Source organism: Aquila chrysaetos, chromosome Z, assembly GCF_900496995.4.
Source record: "Aquila chrysaetos chrysaetos chromosome Z, bAquChr1.4, whole genome shotgun sequence".
Classification (NCBI taxonomy): domain Eukaryota; kingdom Metazoa; phylum Chordata; class Aves; order Accipitriformes; family Accipitridae; genus Aquila; species Aquila chrysaetos.
Genome location: NC_044030.1, coordinates 74971227 through 74990383, shown reverse-complemented (window position 1 = coordinate 74990383; position 19157 = coordinate 74971227). Strand labels below are relative to the sequence as shown.

Below are 19157 nucleotides of genomic sequence, written 5' to 3'. Positions count from 1 at the left end.
AAAGTGTCATGAAGCAAAGATGGCAGACTTGTTTTTTGCCTCGTTTCATTCAGCCATGACTAGTTCTGTTAAAGTGGGAGGGAGGAGGGGTTGGTTATCTCAAGACATCTCATTTTCATCTAAATGTATCATTTGTGTAAACATGATATAGAGAAGATCTTTATTTATTTGATTTTATGTATATGGAAATAAAACCAGATGAGAAAGGTCAGACCCCGGGTACTTCTAACTTTGAAACTCTCACCATTGCCATAAAAGCTGATATTAAGTACAATAACTGATCATACTGATAACTCAAGTCCTGAACTAATGTAAAAGGACAGAAAAGATGGAACTTCTTAAATTAATAGCACCACAGTACAGTTCTTCAATGCCTTTAACATTTTTAATAGTTTAGCATTTCTATTGCTGAAACACTTATTCTATCCCTTCTCATGAATTAGTAACATTTTAGATTGTGTTAACACCTGAAATACATTTTGACTTCAGAATGAGCACCATAATAATTTTTCTGTTTTAAACACTGTTTTTGAAATTGTACATAGTTTTTTCTGCTTGCTGTTTTTAACAAAGACCCATTAAGTTATTATTTTGAAGTCTTAGAAACAGGTATAGGATGTTTTTATGGAGACATGCGAGTTCTAGAAACAGTTTTCTCTGAATAAATTTGTAAATAAAAGCATTGATATATGTGATGGTCACATCTCTTTTCTTCCTGGAGGTTCACAATTCTTATTACGCTGCTACAGATCTACAGTCAGTCTGTGAGCCTGAATCAATGCCAGCTTTCTCTTTGTGTAACAGAGCAGAGATAGCATTGACCATTCAGATTTTAATGTTCTGATGGAGTTAAACCTCAAAGAAAATATTGACAAAGACATAGGTAAACATTGCAAAGTTCCTCTCCCAGCTTCACACTGGAATCAGAGCGTTACGACCTCAGCTCCTGGAGCACGGGTTTACATGGTGCTTCAAGTCCTGCAGTTCTATAAAATCACATCACCTCGTCCTTTCTCTATTTTTATGGCTCCACAGAAGCCTCGCTCTTCCCTTAAAAATTCCTCCTCCCAGGAGATACTGAGTTAATGGAAGTTAGTGAGCTAACGATGGCATAAAGCAAATTGAGAAGACAACCATCCTTCATTTTCTGGCCTTGTCCTGTCTGTCCCGGTTGAGACCCTTGTGCTCTAGCCATCTCAGCACCTACAAAGTGTTTCAAGCCCAGTCTGGGGGCTCAGTCTTCCAAGCTTTTCTCTTCCACGGGTGTGACATGAGGGGGATTCATGAAGAGCCACAAAATGAAAGAAACCATAAAATGTGGCTTCTTTGTAAGGCAGGATGAAAGAGTTATGAAGGTTTGCCATGCACTGAGCCCTGTTTTGGGCCTGCAGTGGAGACATAATCATCAACAAGAAAAGGTAGCTGAAGCTTCCATAGGCTTGTTATAATTAACAAGAGGTTACCTAAGGGAAAATTGTTTTTCCTGAGAATAAATTACCCACTCTGCTCTTGAAAACATACAAAAAGGATGAAGTTCGTGCATCTCTGCAGAGGCACTTTATGCTCAAATCTAACCATTTAATTGTGGTGGTGTCAGTTCATATCATGCAGAGCTTGTAAGAGCTGATCAGCTCAACAGTGCATTTTGAACAGTGTTGATTATACATGTACAACATTAAAAAAAAAAAACCCCAAAAAACACCATACCTGGCAACAGCCTCTCTGTGTCACTGTTCATTAACAATATTGCATTAGCAGATAGTTTCATGTGGCTTATCGTATAACATAGGAAATGGATATGACAGTTTTCAGGACAGAGGAAGCACAGCTTAAATACAGTGTATCACTTTCACAAACAAAGGATTTTCAAAACTCTGGCAATATTATAAAAATAAGAATGAAGCTTCATATGCAATGAAATACAAATAACTGGACTTAAGTATTTACTATACAATAATTCCTGATAGTGCTTTGCAGAACTGAATTTATTTACAATATTCTGTAAAGAGCAAACACCATTTCACTCAAAGCTAGATGCATGAAGGAAAATAGAGAGATCAGAGATATGACTTTACATACTGTCATATCCAATGTCAAGATTTAAGTGGCTTACAACCATTCATGAAATTCTTATTTTGGCCAAGTTTATTTTTTCAATTACAGTATCAAAGTCAAGAGGCCAGTTTTTTAAGAAAGCAGAAACAGCAGCTGTTTCCTATAGATTGATTGCTTAGGTGCCTATACATGGATTTGCACAGCAGCCCTAGGCAGACTTTCATGACAAGCTCAGTCAGTACTTTCATTTAATTTATACAGAACCAGCAGGATCCAGTATAAAATAATTACTTTACAGTTATGCTTTTAAACAATAGGCTTCAATCTTTTTTATTTTCCAATTATCTTTCACACCCAAATCTGCTTTTGACAGTAGCTGGGAATTAACTGAACCCATTTAACATTACTGCTAGTCGTAACACAATTGCACCCTGCATAGCCTCTTGACACCTGTTTCATCTTCCTGCAGCTTTTGACTACGAGAAGAAATATCCCCAAACTTAAGATACTTGAAAAACAAGATAAATAACAACTTCCTTCCTAACTGTCCATTTTTATTACGTCTTCAGTTTATCACATACTTCATCTATTAACTTCCATAAATTGGTTATGAGGAGTTTTGTAATGACTCTTCATGTAGGGCATTGAGATACCGTGGGCATCCACACCGTCATGTGTAATAGTGTGTTAATACACTGAGGTCAGCAGGAACGAAGTAATAAAGCAGTCAAAATACAGAAGCTTTCAATCTGAGGCATTAGGCAACCAGTTTTGTCAAGTCTCCATTTCAGAAAGGTCTGGAATTGCAACCGCTCGGAGGAGGCAAGAGAGGAGGATGTGCCAGCAGTACCAGCACAGCAACAGCACCACTGCTGCTGACCGAGAACGAAAACGCTCCCCTCGGGAGATCCTTCCAATTGCTTCACACAGTCCTACTCCACGTATCGAACACAAAAAGCAACAAAGCAGCAGCCGATCAGTGCCACCATAGATGCTGAAATCACAGTGACCGCGCTGCCGGCAACACTAACCAAGAGCCCCAGGCCCACACCTAGAATGATCTGGGCCAGCTGGACCATGCAGGTGAGAGCGGCACAGTCAATGCCCTTCCCTCGCCCATGCTCTCCAGCTTGTTCCCCATCCTGCAGCTTCAGGCTCTGCAAATAAGCACAAAACAAAACCCAGTGAAACGAGACAGCGCCGACAATTTGCAGGTCCCAGCCAATGCACTGTCATGACCCCCACATGCAGCAAGACAGGCCAATAGCTCTCAGTTTCCCTTCCATTTTTTTCTGCTTGTCCCACAGAGGTTACGGAACTCAAACACGGATGTTACAAGTGATAATGAGTTTTCCAAGTTCCCCCCACATTGTCCCATTTCTCCCATCTGCAATTTTTCCCTCTATCCATTCTTTCAAGGAAAGAATTTAAACTTGATCAGAAAAACCAGTTCAGGTCTATTTGAGCTCTGGCAAACTGACATTTCCCAGTACAGGATGACCTGTCATGGATAATTTAGCTCCAACTCTCACAGTTGAAGGAGAGCCTCAAAGAGATGTTAAGGTGAGTCATACTATGTCCCACGCACATACAGAGCATAATTCGTTATAATGGAGCACCGTGCTCTGAAGTTATGGCTCAAAGCACATAAAGGAGTTCAGTACTAAAATCTAAATGTAGTGCTTTTATTGCTGGTGAAAAAAAAATAATCTGAAAACAAATGTCCAGACTAGGACTCTTCTACACTACGGAAGACCATTATTAACTACTGGTTATTTGTATATCTGCTATGATATACATAGCAGAGCAAAGGCTTCATTTATTATATACAAGCATCTCATACATAAGCACCCTCTGAGGGTAGCTGATCACAAGAACAGGTTCAGCAGAGGGGTTGTAGAGTCTCCATCCTTGGAAATATTCAAACCAGATTGTACATGACCCTGGTGAACCTGCTCCAGGTGGCCCTGCTTGAGCAGGGGGATTGGACTACACAGTCTCTGAGGTCCCTTCTAACTTCAGCTGTTCTGTGATTCCCTCCACAGAGGAACTATTCTGTTCTGCTGGGAAATTATGTGATAGTTTACATATTTATTGTTCTTCTTGCATAGGCTATTTAATGGAGAAGGTTGTATTGCAACAAACAAGAGCTTTCCATGCTGTAGCCTAGCTGTGCTGCTGTCTTCTGGTATCCAAACACCCTCACTGATTAAGATGCTTTTTGCTTTTCACAAGACCTGTTACATTGCCTTTGAGCTGTTACCACACAAAGCTCAAAAGTACTGGAGACATACAGTCTTTTCCTAATCCAGTAGACAAAATTGATTTTGGATCCTAGGGAATAGCAGCACAGAACAGGAGTTGAAATGGCAGCATTTTAAAACCCAGCATGTGATTTTGGTAGAATGCACAGTGAGGGAAAATGTCTGCTCTCTGTTCTGGAATGATACAGTCCTTTCACCTGAAGTATTTCCAATTTTAGACACAAGTTTTTTTTTTTTTTAATTATATCTATTTTGCTGGGCTGTGGCCAGTGTTCCTATGTGCCAGTAGTTCTGACAACAATTACACAAGTGTGTGTCTCACACCCCACCTGTGGGGAGGAGCAGGTGACTCAGATTCACAAATCCCCTGTGGTGTGGACTAAGGTGAGATAACACTCAAGGTCCGTACATAAGCGTCAACTTTGATGGAAAATTTCTATAGAAACAAGTGTTCTGCAAATGTTGGCACTTTCACAACTATACCTGAGCTATGCGGCTTTATGGGCAATCAAGGCTGGCCTTACGTTACTTAACAATTTTGACCATTACTCGGCAGCTCTAAGATCACTTGGAAGACGGGAGAGACGGAGACAGAGAGAGAAAGATCACCAGTCCTGGATCCGGCATTGGACCTGCCAATGGGCATATTCAGCATAGAGAGCCCCAGAGACTCATACGTGTCCCTATTTATTGGTCCCAGTTCCTGGATTTCTGGAACCTTCTCTCGCCTCAGTTCCAGGAGTGGTTGAGACACCAGTCAGTCAAGAGGAGTGACACCAGGCCTCTCCCCATGACTTCCACCTTGGGTCTCCTGCGGCGTTGTCTGGGCTCAGAGTACAATCACCTGGGGCTCATCCCTTACAATGTGTAACTGAAGGCAATCTTGCACTTGATGTTTCCTCTTTATTTTTTTCAATCTTGTATATTATAGAAGACTTGAGCTAAACCTAATTCTGTTAATACCAGATGTAACATAGAATTATATATCATTCAACATCCGGCATAGCAAGTACCATACACCAAACAAGAAACAATTGGTTGTCTTACAAGTAACATTTGAATATATTAGCCTTTTAAATATAAAGTCCATGCACATTTCAGCATATGTTATTTCACTTGTCTTGGAACAGCTCTGAATCAGAGCTAGACTACAATTTTGCCTTTATTCCCTCTCTCTGAGTTGGCCAGCCCAATGTTAGGATTGTGATCTCACCCTAAACTGGGTTCATTCCCTATCCGTTGTTATATCTTTCAAAAACTCTTCATCATGATCGTTCTCTGTTGGAAGGGACAGAGAAATTAACCGAAAAATTAGGAATCAGATCTATGAAGTATTTAACCACATTGAGACATCCTCCTAGGATTCAATGGAATAATTAAGAGTTTCCTTGTACTCATCATTTAGATAGTGATGCTTAGAAGTTGTACAGAACAGTAGGACATGTTCTCAAGGACTTGATCTAGCCCTGTGCTGGTCTCAACTATGTTTCTGTGTTGTTTGTCAGTGGTTCAATATTTCCTTTATTAACCTATTCAAATGTCTCCAGATATAATGAGAACTTTTCCTAAGTCCTCCCAACTCTCCTTAATCCTTGTTTCCAGCTCTCTCACTAATTTAAGAGACTTGAGAGAACTTTTCCATTAAAGAGCTCAACACTTTACAAGACATGAAGATCCTGCTGTGCCCAGTAACATGATATAAGGAATGCAAGCTTTTCCAGATTTGCCTTGGAAACAAGATTTCATGCTGTGGAGGACCAAAAACCAAACCCAGACATTTAGAAAGATAATGAGAACGTGGTATATAATTTAATCCTGAACTATATAAAACTTTGTACTTGAATTTCATATCTTTATGAGCTAACAGCTTTTGTAACACTCTGCAGTTAACTAAAAATTCTGCCAGCTTTTGCAGTGTGGTTATTAACCTTAGGAATTCAGAAGTGAAGTCCTCAGTTAATACAGCTGGAAGGAAGGATATAAGGAATGTAGCACTTGAAGGCAACCCAAGTGGAGCCCTGTTATCTGCTTACTGCCCGAACACGTACTGTGATTGGCTTTGTTTCAGTTGTGATGCTAAGTAATTATTTGTCTCACTGCAGGACTGTTTGGAGGGTTTGGAGCTGGGACCTTAACTCTCTCTGTCAGAAACTTTCCATTCATAATGTGTCACCATAAATAGTTTGAAATTAAAATTAAAAGCTGCTCATCAGTGCTATCCAGTTTTCTCCCAAAATAGACTAAACAGACCCAGACAGATACAAACTTACACTTCCTTAGACATTGAACTCACCTCTTCTTCCCTGTGATACTCTGCAATGAGGTGGAATGGCACTGTGTACAATGTGCTGGACATGACGCCGAAGAGGGAACATAGAGCCAGCGTGGAATAGACATTGGGAAACAAGCCAATTAATCCAGTACCCAGTCCAAAAAGTAGGTATCCAATGAAATAAAGTCCCTTTAATCCCATGTATGGCAGAAGGATTTTCTGCAGGTCTGTGAAAAGTGAAAATGCTGATAAGACTAAAACAAAACACATCAGCTTTCATCAGAGAGCTCCTTTAAGGGGGGTTATTTTGTCAAATGCAATAAAGGAGATAATCTTACTGATTTTGGAAGTTGCCTCAAATTATTGTAGGTATAAACTTGCCAAAGGATACTTGCTCTCTCTGGGGATAGTTTTATTCTGGCACAGCCAACTCCAGAGAAGAAGTAGTTAACAACCATTCTGGAAGAACTGCCCTAATTGACAACCTCAGACATTTCCGCTGTTTGATTATAATGCGAACATTTGGCATCAACCTCTGTCTGAGCTGAGAAAAGTGCTACAGAGATGCCTGTAGTTAAGCTCCAAAGGGGAAAAGATTTCCCTCAAGCCTCTTTTAGATGCTCAGTTCAGCCCCCCAAAAGCTACTCATTTGAGTTTTGAGATCACAAGTAATTTTTTTAATCCTTGGTGAAAGCTATGGTGAAATCTATCTGGGGATCTGTGCTAGCATATTTACACACAATTTTGGAAAGCAACATTCATGCTTCTGGCAAGAGCTTCTACTGCACTGTGAAAAAGTTATTTTATGAAGAACAGAGATGGGAGAGGCCATTAGAGGGACCTTTGAGAACCTACAACTACAACACTGCTAGGTGAAAGAGCATCTCAGAATGATGCCCATGGCATCCATTTTAGTCTGGCATTTAACTTCAGGATTATTTCCAGTGTTCAGGGTCAGTTCACATGCAGGACAATGCCTTACTCCCCAAGCGACCCCTCATCATGTGGTCAGGAACTGTTTGAGTTAAGGTAATAGTTTCTAACAATGCTGAGAATGTAACATTTCTTAAAGTTTTAATGTGGAAAAAAAACAGTTAAATTGGCATCACTTTATTTTTTTAAACAATGGCAAACAGCAAACAGTTTAAACACTGTATCAAAACACAGTGTTGGAGTACATTCCTGGGTACTTACACGAATAGAGTGATGAAGAAATAGCATTGATGCACAGCCCCCAGCATCCCATCTCTACTCCTGTTTTGTAGGTAAGGTAAAGTGTGGAGTTATGAGGTGCATAAGGACTACCCTCATACACAACCTGAAAGAGACCACGAAGATCACAGACGGCAAGGATGGACTGCATGCATGTAACACCTTCTCCTTATGGGAACAGAGTACCCAAGACAGGACCTCATCCCTGGTAGGGGAAATATTTAGCACCCAAGAAATCTGTTAAGCAGTGCCCTAACCATCCCTTCACAGTTCTCCAGGTTTGAGACTCATTTCTCCCAGGTTCTCACATCCCAGGCTCCTCCTCATTTATTACCCTCTGCCTTTTCCTGGACTGTCCACTCTACACTGACTCGTTTGCTCTTTTTCCTTCGGGTGTCTTATTTCCCACTCTCCTTCTCTCTCCACTTCTGCATTCTTGCCTTAGCCTTTCTTTCCCTAATTTATTTACAATTGATTTTTTTGTTTTCTCTTTCAGGCTTACCCCAACACACTCACTCATTCTTCCACCCATTAATTGTCTTACTCAGTTCCTTATTTAGGCAAGCAAAACTTTTTCTTTCAGTTGTTCATATACACTGCAGGAAAAAAACCCTCCCTCTCACCTACAGAGACAAAAAAAGGCAAGGAAATGGGAATACTGGGTGGAAACCACAGTAAAAAGGAAATGGCATTGAGAGGATTTGTGCTAGGAGCACATTTGTACCCTGGAAGAAAGGAGGCAGACAGGATCGTATAGGCAAGAATCACGGGCAGGGACATACAGTCTTACTGCCCAGGAATGGGGTGGAAAAGGGAGCACTGGGCATCGCGAAGGCAAAGAACTGTTGGCAGAAGGGACTTGGGGAATGTTTACAGAGGTATGCCAGGGACAGTCAAATTTGAGGAGACAAAAGCCTTAGGCTACCAAGTAGCTCACTGTGTGCAAAGAGCTGTAGTGCAGGTGAACGGCCTTGTGCCAACAGCGCCCACGCAGCAGGGTAAGGCCAACTGCATCCAAGCAACATCAGCATTACTTCAGTTAGGAAACCGGCCCACCTTGGAGCAGCTCCGAAGCCAAAGCAGGGAATGGATGCGTTTGGAACAGCTCTGAGAGCTTCATTTGAAACAGTTAAATAGACACAAATAGTCTTACAAATACCAAAAGGTTTTCCCTTAAGATTCAACCGGCTCTGGCTCAGAACGAGGGCCTGAGATCAATTAGCTTTTTACAAAACTCTTGTTCAGCCATCCAGATACAACCGGCTCTGCTACTACTGTCATTTCTTCAGGATTATAACGCTGCCTCATTTCTTTTTGGTGGAGGAGGAGACGCTAAGAAGAAGGAGAAGCAAGAGGATTTTACGCTTTTACCTGTCCCATGAAATCCGTGAAGAAGAGCATGTTGGACAGGAAAGCCATCCATCCAAAGAGGTGGCTCACACACAGATAGCGATAGTGGGACGGCATGCTTAAAAGTGTCTTCAAGAGTGATTTAAGGGTCATCCGCCTTTCATCCTAAAAGCAAGTATTTAACAATAATACTGTATTACTGCCCTGGGCTAATAAAATAGCTGACAGCAAAGGAAGAAGGCCTCAGCATCTTTTCATTGCTAAACTTCCAAAGTTTTTACTTTGTTTTTGCTAGGAAAGGTTGCTTGGGTACTGAATGTCCTTCACTATACATGTCATTTGTAGAGCCATTGCCTAATAAAGTAATCCAAAAGATTCACAGAGACTCTGGGAGAGCTGGGCTACATCAGCAAGGATGTAACATTTCTTGCTGTTATAATCAGTAGGATTATTATTTACTTGTAGATCCAAGTGAAAATTTTCTGCCAAAACAGATTCAGTGGAGTTTCAAAAAAAAAAACCAAAACCAAAACCAGAATAATTTCTTTATGGAGACAGTCAGCTTTCCACTGAAAATTTAAAGCTGCCACAGAAAAAATGAAACTCAAAATACTTCCTGAGAATTAAAATGTATCAGTTGTGGAATAGGGCACTTCTGAGACCTCATTCCCATTCCCTTCTATGTGCTAAATTCCCTAGAAAACTGAACTTCTTCTGGCATATCATTACCATGAGATTTCCACTATGTACTGTCCTCCCCTCCATGAAGCAGGGAAAGACTGTGATACACCACAGGAGATGCAGCACTCAAAATCCTAGCACCTGAATACCTCATCCCATGGCAGAAATAACGCATTTCAAAATCAAAACCTTCTCTGGGTGCTAGGATTTGAGAATCAAAACTTTTTTGGTGCTCGTTAACAAATCTCACTGATGGGAAAGAACAAAATTTCTCGCCATCTTCAATGCCCCACCTTATCTCCCTCCTACTTGTCTGAGCCCTCTGCCCCCAAACTCTCTCTGTTTCTTTTCCAGTCAACATTCATCAGATCACGTGTATCACTTTAATTTTTTTTAGTACTGTAGGTGTGCTGTATGTCAGGCATTTGTGACACACAATTCTTACTGCTTTAAAGCTCCTGCATGGTTCTTTGCTTTTAAAGAAAAAAAGCTATTATTTTACGTGTGCATAATGGAACACTTTCAATTTTCTCTAGTGATGTACGGAGGCAACAGCGTTGGGGGAGATGGTAAGGGAAGCTGTATGGTCATGAAATGTGGAAGAACTGTAAAAGTTATGTTCATTACTGGAAAGCTGATTTTTGTCTTCAATTTGCTGTAAGATAATGACATTTTTTCCTTCCTTCAATGTTCTACTTACTTTTCACAATTCTGCTTTTCTTTGAACTAGGTTATGCTGCAAGCTATTCTGTGAATAATCACCCCATATAAAGTTGGAAAAAACTTTGCTACAGCGGGAAGTTTTTAATCCTTGTAGGAATGCCAAAATTCAAGTTGCCGACTTTCACCTTGAACTGCATATTGTCCAAATCCCTTGGAATTTCTCTTGGCATCACTGTCTCTTTTAAACAGGGTAAGCTTTCTATTCTTCTACAATTATAAAAAAACAAACAAAAAAAATTCCACATTGTCTCATTAGCGTTATTTCAAGGATAATTACTACCATTTGACTTGGCCTATTTAATTTGCTCAACTCTTCCACACAGTTCTTTAAAACAGCCTTTCCAATCAAAGTGTTAACGTTAAGGTCAGGGAACTACAAAGGACACTGCTGTAATTACAAACAATAATTTGACAGCTAGATAGAAATGCTTGCTTTCTATTTAGATATTTTAGAGAGTGGAAATGGAAACTGAAAAGTTTAATGCACACATTCAATACACACTAACACACAAAGCCTGCACTAATTTAAATGATGTGCTGAAGTTTGGCTCCACTTAAGTTCCTTACCCTTCAAAAGCTCACAATACCCAATCATTTTCTCTATAAAATCACTACAGCTCAAGGCCTGAGATGATTCATAAGGATACAGAGGAATCAATATCACTTGGGTTTTATGGCAGTAGATCCTGAGTAATTTGGCACTAAACTAAAGAACAAAAGACGAATCACTTTGGATGTCTGTTCATCCAACAGTGGATGTCATCCCACAGTGGACACCAGAGCTTCGGCTTGGGCATCAGATGTTACTGGTTCAGTGGCATTAGTTCTTGCCAAGGTAGAGGCTACCCCAATCCATAGCCTGCTCCCCTTGCTTTCGCTGCATCTGCTCTCTCTTCTTCATTTACCTTCCTTTCTTTAGAGCCCACACAGGCCAAGCAGTCAATGACACCCAGCATCTCTGACAATTTGGAGGATGTTCAGAGTGAACAGTGCTGGTGAAGGATGCTGGCCTGGAAGTTGGCCTACAGCGGGGAAATGGGGACAGAATTGCAGTGTGCTAGCCATATTCTCCCGACAAACTGTTGCTTTGCTGTCTGCCCCTCTCTGTGTTTGTCTGGCATTCTCATCAGGCAGTGTTCATCTTCTATTCCACCTTTGTGCTGTATCTGGTGTAATAATATTTTTCTTCAGGTTAGGAATAACAAGTGTTATTATAATACAAATTATAAATAGTAAAAGGTAATAAATCCCTTTTATTTGTAGCTTAAACATGAGTTTAGGTTTCTAACTTAGAACCACCTGCACATTTTCAGGATTTTTTACCTGATTTATCAAGACCTGTATCAGGGATAGATGTATGTAACGCCAAGAGATCAGAGGTGAAATTAAAACAACAAGCAATTGTTTCATCACTTATTGTTATACTATAGCCAAATATATACATTAGCCTTTGCTTACCTAGTGTACCATAGAGTGCAGTGAGAATTCCTAGCACTAAAAATCATCAACAAAACAGTAAAAACTATTATCTGTTCTCAAGACCATTCTAGAAATGTGCTCTCCAGATATTTTTCAGGTAGATTCACTTTTTCCTAGTTGCTTTAGATTGAAGCAATCTCTCATAAAAATGCAGCAGAAACAAAGTAAGTGATGATTTGAAAGTACTTGCTATCCTCGCCTACCTAAAAGTTCTGCCAAAGACACGGCTACAGCATCACTTCAAAATAAAACTGAAAACTCCAGAAGCGAGGTAGCATTGCTATAGAAGTAGCAGTTTTAAACACATCAGTACTGTCACTAAATCCTCAGTGAAACGTTGAGCAGCAGCAAACCCAAATGTTTACTAGACCAGAGAACAAACACTTCATATATACTATGTATGAAAGTGTGTGGACTTCAGTGGGAGTTACAGATGTATATAAAAGATTAACGGCTTGTAGTGCTTATCCATGATTTAACGTTAATTTGATCAGGACTGAAGGACAAAGTAGATCCTCTTGACAAAGTTCACGTTCACGAGAAGGACATCAAGAGACTGACACAGAGCAGAAACCTGAACCTGGCTCTCCCTCATCCCTGCCAATTGTTCAAAGCACCAGGACTAGTCTGTCTCATTCCTCTTGCTGGAAATACTTTAGAAATAAAAAAAGAGAAAAGAAAGCAGGCTTTCTCCTGACTCTGTATCCTGGTGCTTGATTCTTCTTCTGTGTGTGTGAAAGGGTTCCATTCCAAATAGTCAGCATTAAATAATTAAAGGGCCTCCAGGGATGCAACGATATGTCTTACAAAATCATCTCTGCACTTACCTCTGTACGTGATGTAACAGCGCACTTCCCTGGTCTAGCTGCAGCTTTTATTTCAGTACATGTTGATTTTAAGTAACAATTCTTTATTTCCTCTTCTATGGAGCTGTATTTATAGGATCCAGTCACTTCCAACAAGAGCTTTGTTTCTTCATGTTCATATCTGAGTGGGACTTCAGGAATACTGCGCAGATGTATGGAAAGGCAGATTAGGAAAACCAAGGCTGCGAAGAAGAAAATCACCTGGAATTCCGATGCCAAGGAATATCCTAGTACAGTCTGACTCCAATCCATAGCACCTGTCAGGTAACCTAGGGCTCCTCCCAAACCTATGGGGGTGGGAAAAAAGGAGAAAAAGATCTACTGGCATTGATAAAATAAACAAACAGCACACAATACCCTCAACATGTGATCCCCTCTAGAAATGACTGAGTAATCACTATTCAGATATTAATCACAAGAAATAGGAATACTGAGCTAATCACATATATGAGCAGTTACCAAAACATCCCTTGAAAAATCTCCTCAGCTCTGGTGGAAAGAGCTCTCCAAAAAATGACTCAACATAGAGCAACATGGGCCTCCATCTCTTTTCTTGACTCTGAAGCTTTCTTTTCTTTGAAACAGTGAGTAATACAAAACAAAATTCTACTGAAATTTGTTTCTTTTAAAAGTTCACAGAACAAATATTTTTTAAATTATATTGATACTATCTATAGTTTAGACTTTGTAAAATGTAGTTTATATAGCTGAATCTAAACAGAAATACTGTCTCCATGTGAACTTTAAAAAAAAGGAGATAAAAGCAAAAGCATTGTTTTGTACTTATCAAAATCCAAGTACCTCAGCACTCGGAAAAGAAAACAAAAAGGATCAAATACAAATGTGTAATTCTGCTTACTGATTTTCTCAGAAAGTTAGAATAAAAGGTAAAATGAGAATGCTACCTTGTTGTCTTGAATTTAATAAAACCAGTGGTCAGTCCAATTTTTTTACAATTTCTTCTTTTTGTTATTAGTGCACACAGTTTCAGAAGCACAAGAAAGCACACACAGTTACATACAGTACAGAGCTCTGGTAGGGGAAGCAGCTTTGTAGAGTCTTGACACCTTGTTAACCAGGTGGCTCTGCAGGACATGGGGGTTAAGCAGGATAGAAGCATTTGAAAGACTTGGAAGATTTCTACTTTTCTGCTTAGGAGAACTGAAGACAATGTATGGCAGAACTATTCTGTCTAACAAAAAGTAACAGAGGTAAGAGGACCTACATTTGCTTCACCTACAAAACATGGGACTTTGATTTCATTCTGGGCTTTCTGTACTTTTTTCCCTCTTGGGTCTGATTATGGCCCTCCTTCTTTGTGTCCTACTGTATTTTACAGTTGTATGTTCTCATGAAAAACAATTAAGCTGTTACTAACTTTTTGAAGAAAACCTACACTAAATGTTTGCACAGAGTGAATGTTTGACATTTGAGGTTGTCTTTGCATACTGTTTTGACAAAAAGCAATCATGAGACTGCAATGCAGTCTAAGCGTTGTGTGTTGGGTATGTGCACTCTTCCCTCCACTTGTCTCAGTGGTCCTCAGTTTCATAACTGCAAAGTTATCAAGTTTCATGTTCAAACCTTAAACTGAAGACAAACTGGAGAGCAAAATCTTGGAGATATTTACTATAAAAAGGAGGAACTAAATAGGGGGAAAAAAAGTATCTAAAACAGAAGCTAGAAAAGAAATGGGAAGATTGCTCTGTGTGTCCAACAGGGATAGAACAAGGAATGATAAATATAAATTGTAGGGAATGGATATTAAGCTTAGATTTTAGGGAAAACTGTCTAACAAGGCCAGTGAAGTGCTGGAAGAGACTGCCCTGGGAGGGCTGCAGAACCCCTATCAAGGTAATTACCCATCAAGACTAGGTAATTACCCATCAGGAAGGGTTAAGTTACTGATGGCCTTGCTATAGAGGGCACAGGGTGCTGGACAAAATAATGCAATCTGTTCCAGTCCGACTTGATGTGATTTGTCCTACATCCCTTTTCACACCTTAGTACACAAATGAATCAGCTAAATCCATAGCTCCAAATTTGGAAATCAAGACTTTTTTAGTATCACCCAAGGAAAAATTGCAACCAGAGTTCAGCTGAAGGCAAGAATTTACATTGAAGACTCACTTCCCTCACTGTTCAAACAAGTGATTGTTAAAAATTTTATCTGTCAGTTTCTAATGGATAATACTGATTTCATTCCCACATGGCTTTAAGGTTCCCTTATAATCTGTGTTCCTGGACACAGCTATTACGTATGTCCAAAATCAGCCTGTTGTCAATAGCTATTACACCTACCTCCTAGACTGGAGTAACTGCCACTGAAACTACATGCCTCTGCTCTTGGTACGGCTCAGTAACCACAAAAATCTGTATCAACATACAGACTGCATGACTTCTCATCTAGTCTGCTTTTTGTCTAGTCCTTTCACTCCTCCCGATTCACATTACAGGTACACAGCCTTACGTATCTTCCCTGTGCATTTTCTCAACACAGGGCTCACATAGTGCAGAAGGTTTCCTTCTGTAATTCAGCAACATTTCAAACATGTAAAGGCAAATGAAGCTCTTACTTAATTTGCAAGAGCCTGGACTAAACCACTTGGACTTACTTTGTGGAAGTTGTGAAGTTCTGAATTGTACACACAATTCCTATTTCTATATAGGAACATACTGGAGCACTACTGAAGAATGGAAATCAACTATTCTGGTTTGTGCAGCTCTTGCTCTATGCCACATGCTGAGTCAAAAATGTTATTTTTATGTGCTATGGCAAGGAAACAACTTACATGCCTTAGTATTTGCTTCACCAAAAACTTGAAAAAAAATCAGAACAAGTTGAATAAACACTACTTCACTTTTTAAAATAATTAATTGCTCTTACTTAAATCATGGCTATGTTGCTGTAAATGTTTATGCCTGCAGCCTTCTGCAGCAGAATTGTTGTAGCAGCAATCACAAGTTGCTGTTCTCCGGACTAGTGAACACCCACCAACAAAAGACTCGTGACTGAAGCGTGAGATCAGTTCATTCAAGATTAGAAACACAGTGAGGATAAAATCCACGCAATTACCTTCCCTTCCTTCGTGAGGTCGGAAGGAAAAGAAGGGATCTGAGTACCTGTAAAGAGGGCGTGGTAATGCAGACCCTTCTCTTTATCCTGATGAGAGCAGACATCAAATAAATATGCTTTGATGGGGCCATCAATAAAGTCAGCTGCAAAATCAAAAAGCACTACTCCCAGCATGGTAATGGCTATTGCCCACGTCCGTTGCTTGTCTCTCTCACCGATGAAAGCTACAAAAAGAAAAACATCCTCATTCTGACAGCAACAGTGCCATGTTCTGCAAAACCACATTTTATCTTTCCTGATACCTCCAAATCTAAACAATGCTTAGTTACGCAAGAGAGAGCAGCGATACCAGAATCACATCAGAGAAGCAGGATAACTGAGCCTGTGTAGCTCTGAGCTGTGCTAAGTTGACTTACTGCCTTGAGTCAGCACAAGCTCCGGGTACTCCAAGCTCCACAATCAACAGCATCACTAGCCTTAATCTACTCCTTTGCAGCTCCATGGCATGCTATGTACATGCATTTTGTAGTACTTTTTTGGTTTATTCTGTTTGTCCCACACTTCTATTGTTTTAGATAATCAAGAGTTGACTGTAACATCTCTTTGGGGGCAAATGAATACACCAATGATATCCAGAAGAGGGAATAAAACAATCCATAAAAACACAGACCTTCCCCCTCTGCCAAGTCACAATGACAGCAACAAATTTCCATCAAGACTTTGAGAAGTTACATCTCAAGCTGAAATATAACAGTATCTAGAGATGTCACTCCTGTTTGATTTTGCATATTCCAGGTGCAACACAGTTTCCACGGAGTTAGGGATTTCTATTATTCACCAGCATTAACACAGTCCTGAGTCAAGCCAGTGCTGCAATAATTAAAGCTATGTATTTTGAATGCTCATCTATCTAAAAGAGGGATCAACAGATATTCAGGTTGGATCTGCATTACATCACACAAACAATATTGATCATTTAACTTAACAAGGTAGATTTTAGTTCGTAAAAACTTCTCTGGGCCTAAGCAGTGCTTTACTCATGTGAACTGATCAGGCAACCACACCAGCATACTGTAAACACATGCAGAAACTGCAGAACACTACCTCTAGGGTACACAACATGCAGCATTAGGATTGAATGTATATGAAGATTTCAGTGTTCCCCAGCTCCTTCAGTGCAGCTGAGTAACACGAGGCCTGATTTTAACAGTCCATTTTAGCAAGGGAAAAAGGAACCCCTCTTTTCTTTCTGATTCAAAAGGCCAGGATGAGTTTTGTCTGTCAGCGCAGCACACGCCCCTCACTCACCTGAGATCATCACGTCCCCATTGAGGTACAAAGCCATGCCTAACAGCATTATGACGCCCAGACCCAGAATGTAAGGTCGCCTCCTGCCCCAGCCGCAGGTGCAGTGATCACTGGCTGAACCTACCACGGGCTGCAGCACGAAGCCCAGGATAGGGCTGATGAGCCACACCAGGCTGTAGAGGTTCTTGGGCAGCCCTACACTGAGCAGTACCGGCGTGACAAAGGCAGCCTCCACGGCATAGCAGAACTCCCGGCCGAACATCGCCATGCTGTGCATGACCAGCCTTCCCACCGCTCGCTTCTTTGGCACCACTGCTCCAGTCCTCGTCACTGATTGCAGCAGAGCGTCCTCCTCTTCTCTGGTGCTGTCCATGTCGACCTTGGCCGCCTCAGAACAGGGCTGAAGAGCCCTGTGGAAACTCTCCTTTGTTAAGGTCATCGCTCTGGCTATGCACAGCGCTCCGGCAAGTCAGTGCTCCCTCCCCTGGCTGACATGGAGCCCAGATCATATGCCCGGTGGGATAGATCCGTCCTGGGGGAGGGACTCGCATACTTTTCATGGCTCTGTGATCACAAGTTATGCCAGGAAGGGGGCGGGGAAGCATGTGTTAACATTAGCAGATCTGAGCTCTTGGGTGTCTGCAAAGCTCCCAACTATCGCAACTAAAGAATTACTGTTTAAGCATGAAACACACATACAATGGGAACATACATCACATGGGCAAGGTGCAGGATTAGCCTGACACCAAGCTATTCCTCTTGTTGCTGTAGGACAGCGGTGACACCAAGAATCTAGAGCCCTCATCTTTCCATTCTGCAAGCAATGTGAGCACCAGAGTGCCGATTTTCTGTTGAACAAACGGGGGAAAAAGAATCTGTAATATGTATCCAGAAAAGGATTTTGATGCACTTCATGAAGATTAGTAAGTGAACCTACCTATCGCCCTAGTGTTAGCAGCAGATAAAAAGCTTGACAGAAGTCTGTCAAACAGCAACTGGTGACTATTTTTTTTTGTACCTGCTGTGTGCCACCCTCAATACAACTGATAATTTTCTTGGTTTCTGAAAAACAAAAGATATCAGGATCACTTAGGATTTTTTTAAACAGTCCTCCCTGCCAAGAGATGGCCTTAAAAAAAATCTGTAGTGACATACCAAAACTGTACCTTTCAGGTCAGCCACCTGAGTGAGGCAGCTGAACCAACCTATGCTGAAGCTAACACGAGTTTTTTAACTGACTTCAGCCATTTTAGGGTCAAAACTTCTGTGCACTGCAGATTACATTTGGCGTTTATTGTTCTCCAACACATTTAGACAGATGCATCTGGGACTAAGCAAATTGTCAAATCTTTCTGTAAAGGTGTATAGTATTCAGTAATTTACATCAGAGTGATTATCAGCTGGAAACTTAAGATGCTTTTGCTAATTGTTTATCTAATTTATCAGGACCTACTAGATAATTCTTGCTTCCAGGCAGGTGTTTATGTGGTAGAATGTAAAAGGGTTTTTTATAGCAGTAATGCTGAAATTTTTGGCATGACACATGTAAAATGAGCTAAAGTATATCTCAGCTTTGGAAGTCTTTGTAAGCAACAAACTGATTTTCAGCAAGGTAAACACTGGCAAAATTATCAAAACCAACTCCTCATATCATACTTCCTGACATGTCAGACTAAAGAAAACTGTATTAAGGCCCTATAACTAATTCTTTTTAAAAGCTTATTTTCTTTTGCGTTGAAGAAGACTGTTTCAAATGACAGTTTAATTTTGAAAGAAATTAAAACAATGGTTATTGCATGGTGGTTTAAAACCTGTGCAGCTAAATTGCCTACCATTTTTCAAAAAAAAGAGGAAAGGATTAATACTCAGTA

General features: G+C 40.5%; 1 protein-coding gene across 2 annotated transcripts; it reads right to left on the bottom strand.

Moving 5' to 3' along the window:
* Positions 1 to 371: 371 nt before the first annotated feature.
* Positions 372 to 18483, bottom strand: SLC45A2 (solute carrier family 45 member 2). Of its 2 annotated transcripts, XM_030004385.2 has the most exons (8): positions 18224 to 18483; positions 17287 to 18134; positions 16026 to 16202; positions 12864 to 13189; positions 9175 to 9318; positions 7786 to 7909; positions 6613 to 6818; positions 372 to 3212 (listed from the first exon to the last, which is right to left on the bottom strand). In XM_030004385.2, exons 2-8 carry the CDS (start codon positions 17723 to 17725, stop codon positions 2988 to 2990), a joined length of 1641 nt encoding a protein of 546 aa, XP_029860245.1. In that variant the 5' UTR covers positions 17726 to 18134; positions 18224 to 18483; the 3' UTR covers positions 372 to 2987. The 2 variants fall into 2 exon arrangements, with proteins under 2 accessions (XP_029860245.1, XP_029860246.1); XM_030004386.2 differs by having other exon boundaries at positions 17287 to 18483.
* Positions 18484 to 19157: the final 674 nt, after the last annotated feature.

What these genes read in the sequence shown, in the direction of transcription:
- SLC45A2 (XM_030004386.2), bottom strand. Translation starts at nt 17,725, where the DNA reads ATGACCTTAACAAAGGAGAGTTTCCACAGGGCTCTTCAGCCCTGTTCT. An exon ending in TTACCACGCCCTCTTTACAG is followed by an intron (nt 13,190 to 16,025) that starts GTACTCAGATCC and finishes CCACCCCCATAG; the next exon opens with GTTTGGGAGGAGCCCTAGGT. An exon ending in TTCTTCATCACTCTATTCGT is followed by an intron (nt 6,819 to 7,785) that starts GTAAGTACCCAG and finishes CACTTTTCACAG; the next exon opens with ACCTGCAGAAAATCCTTCTG.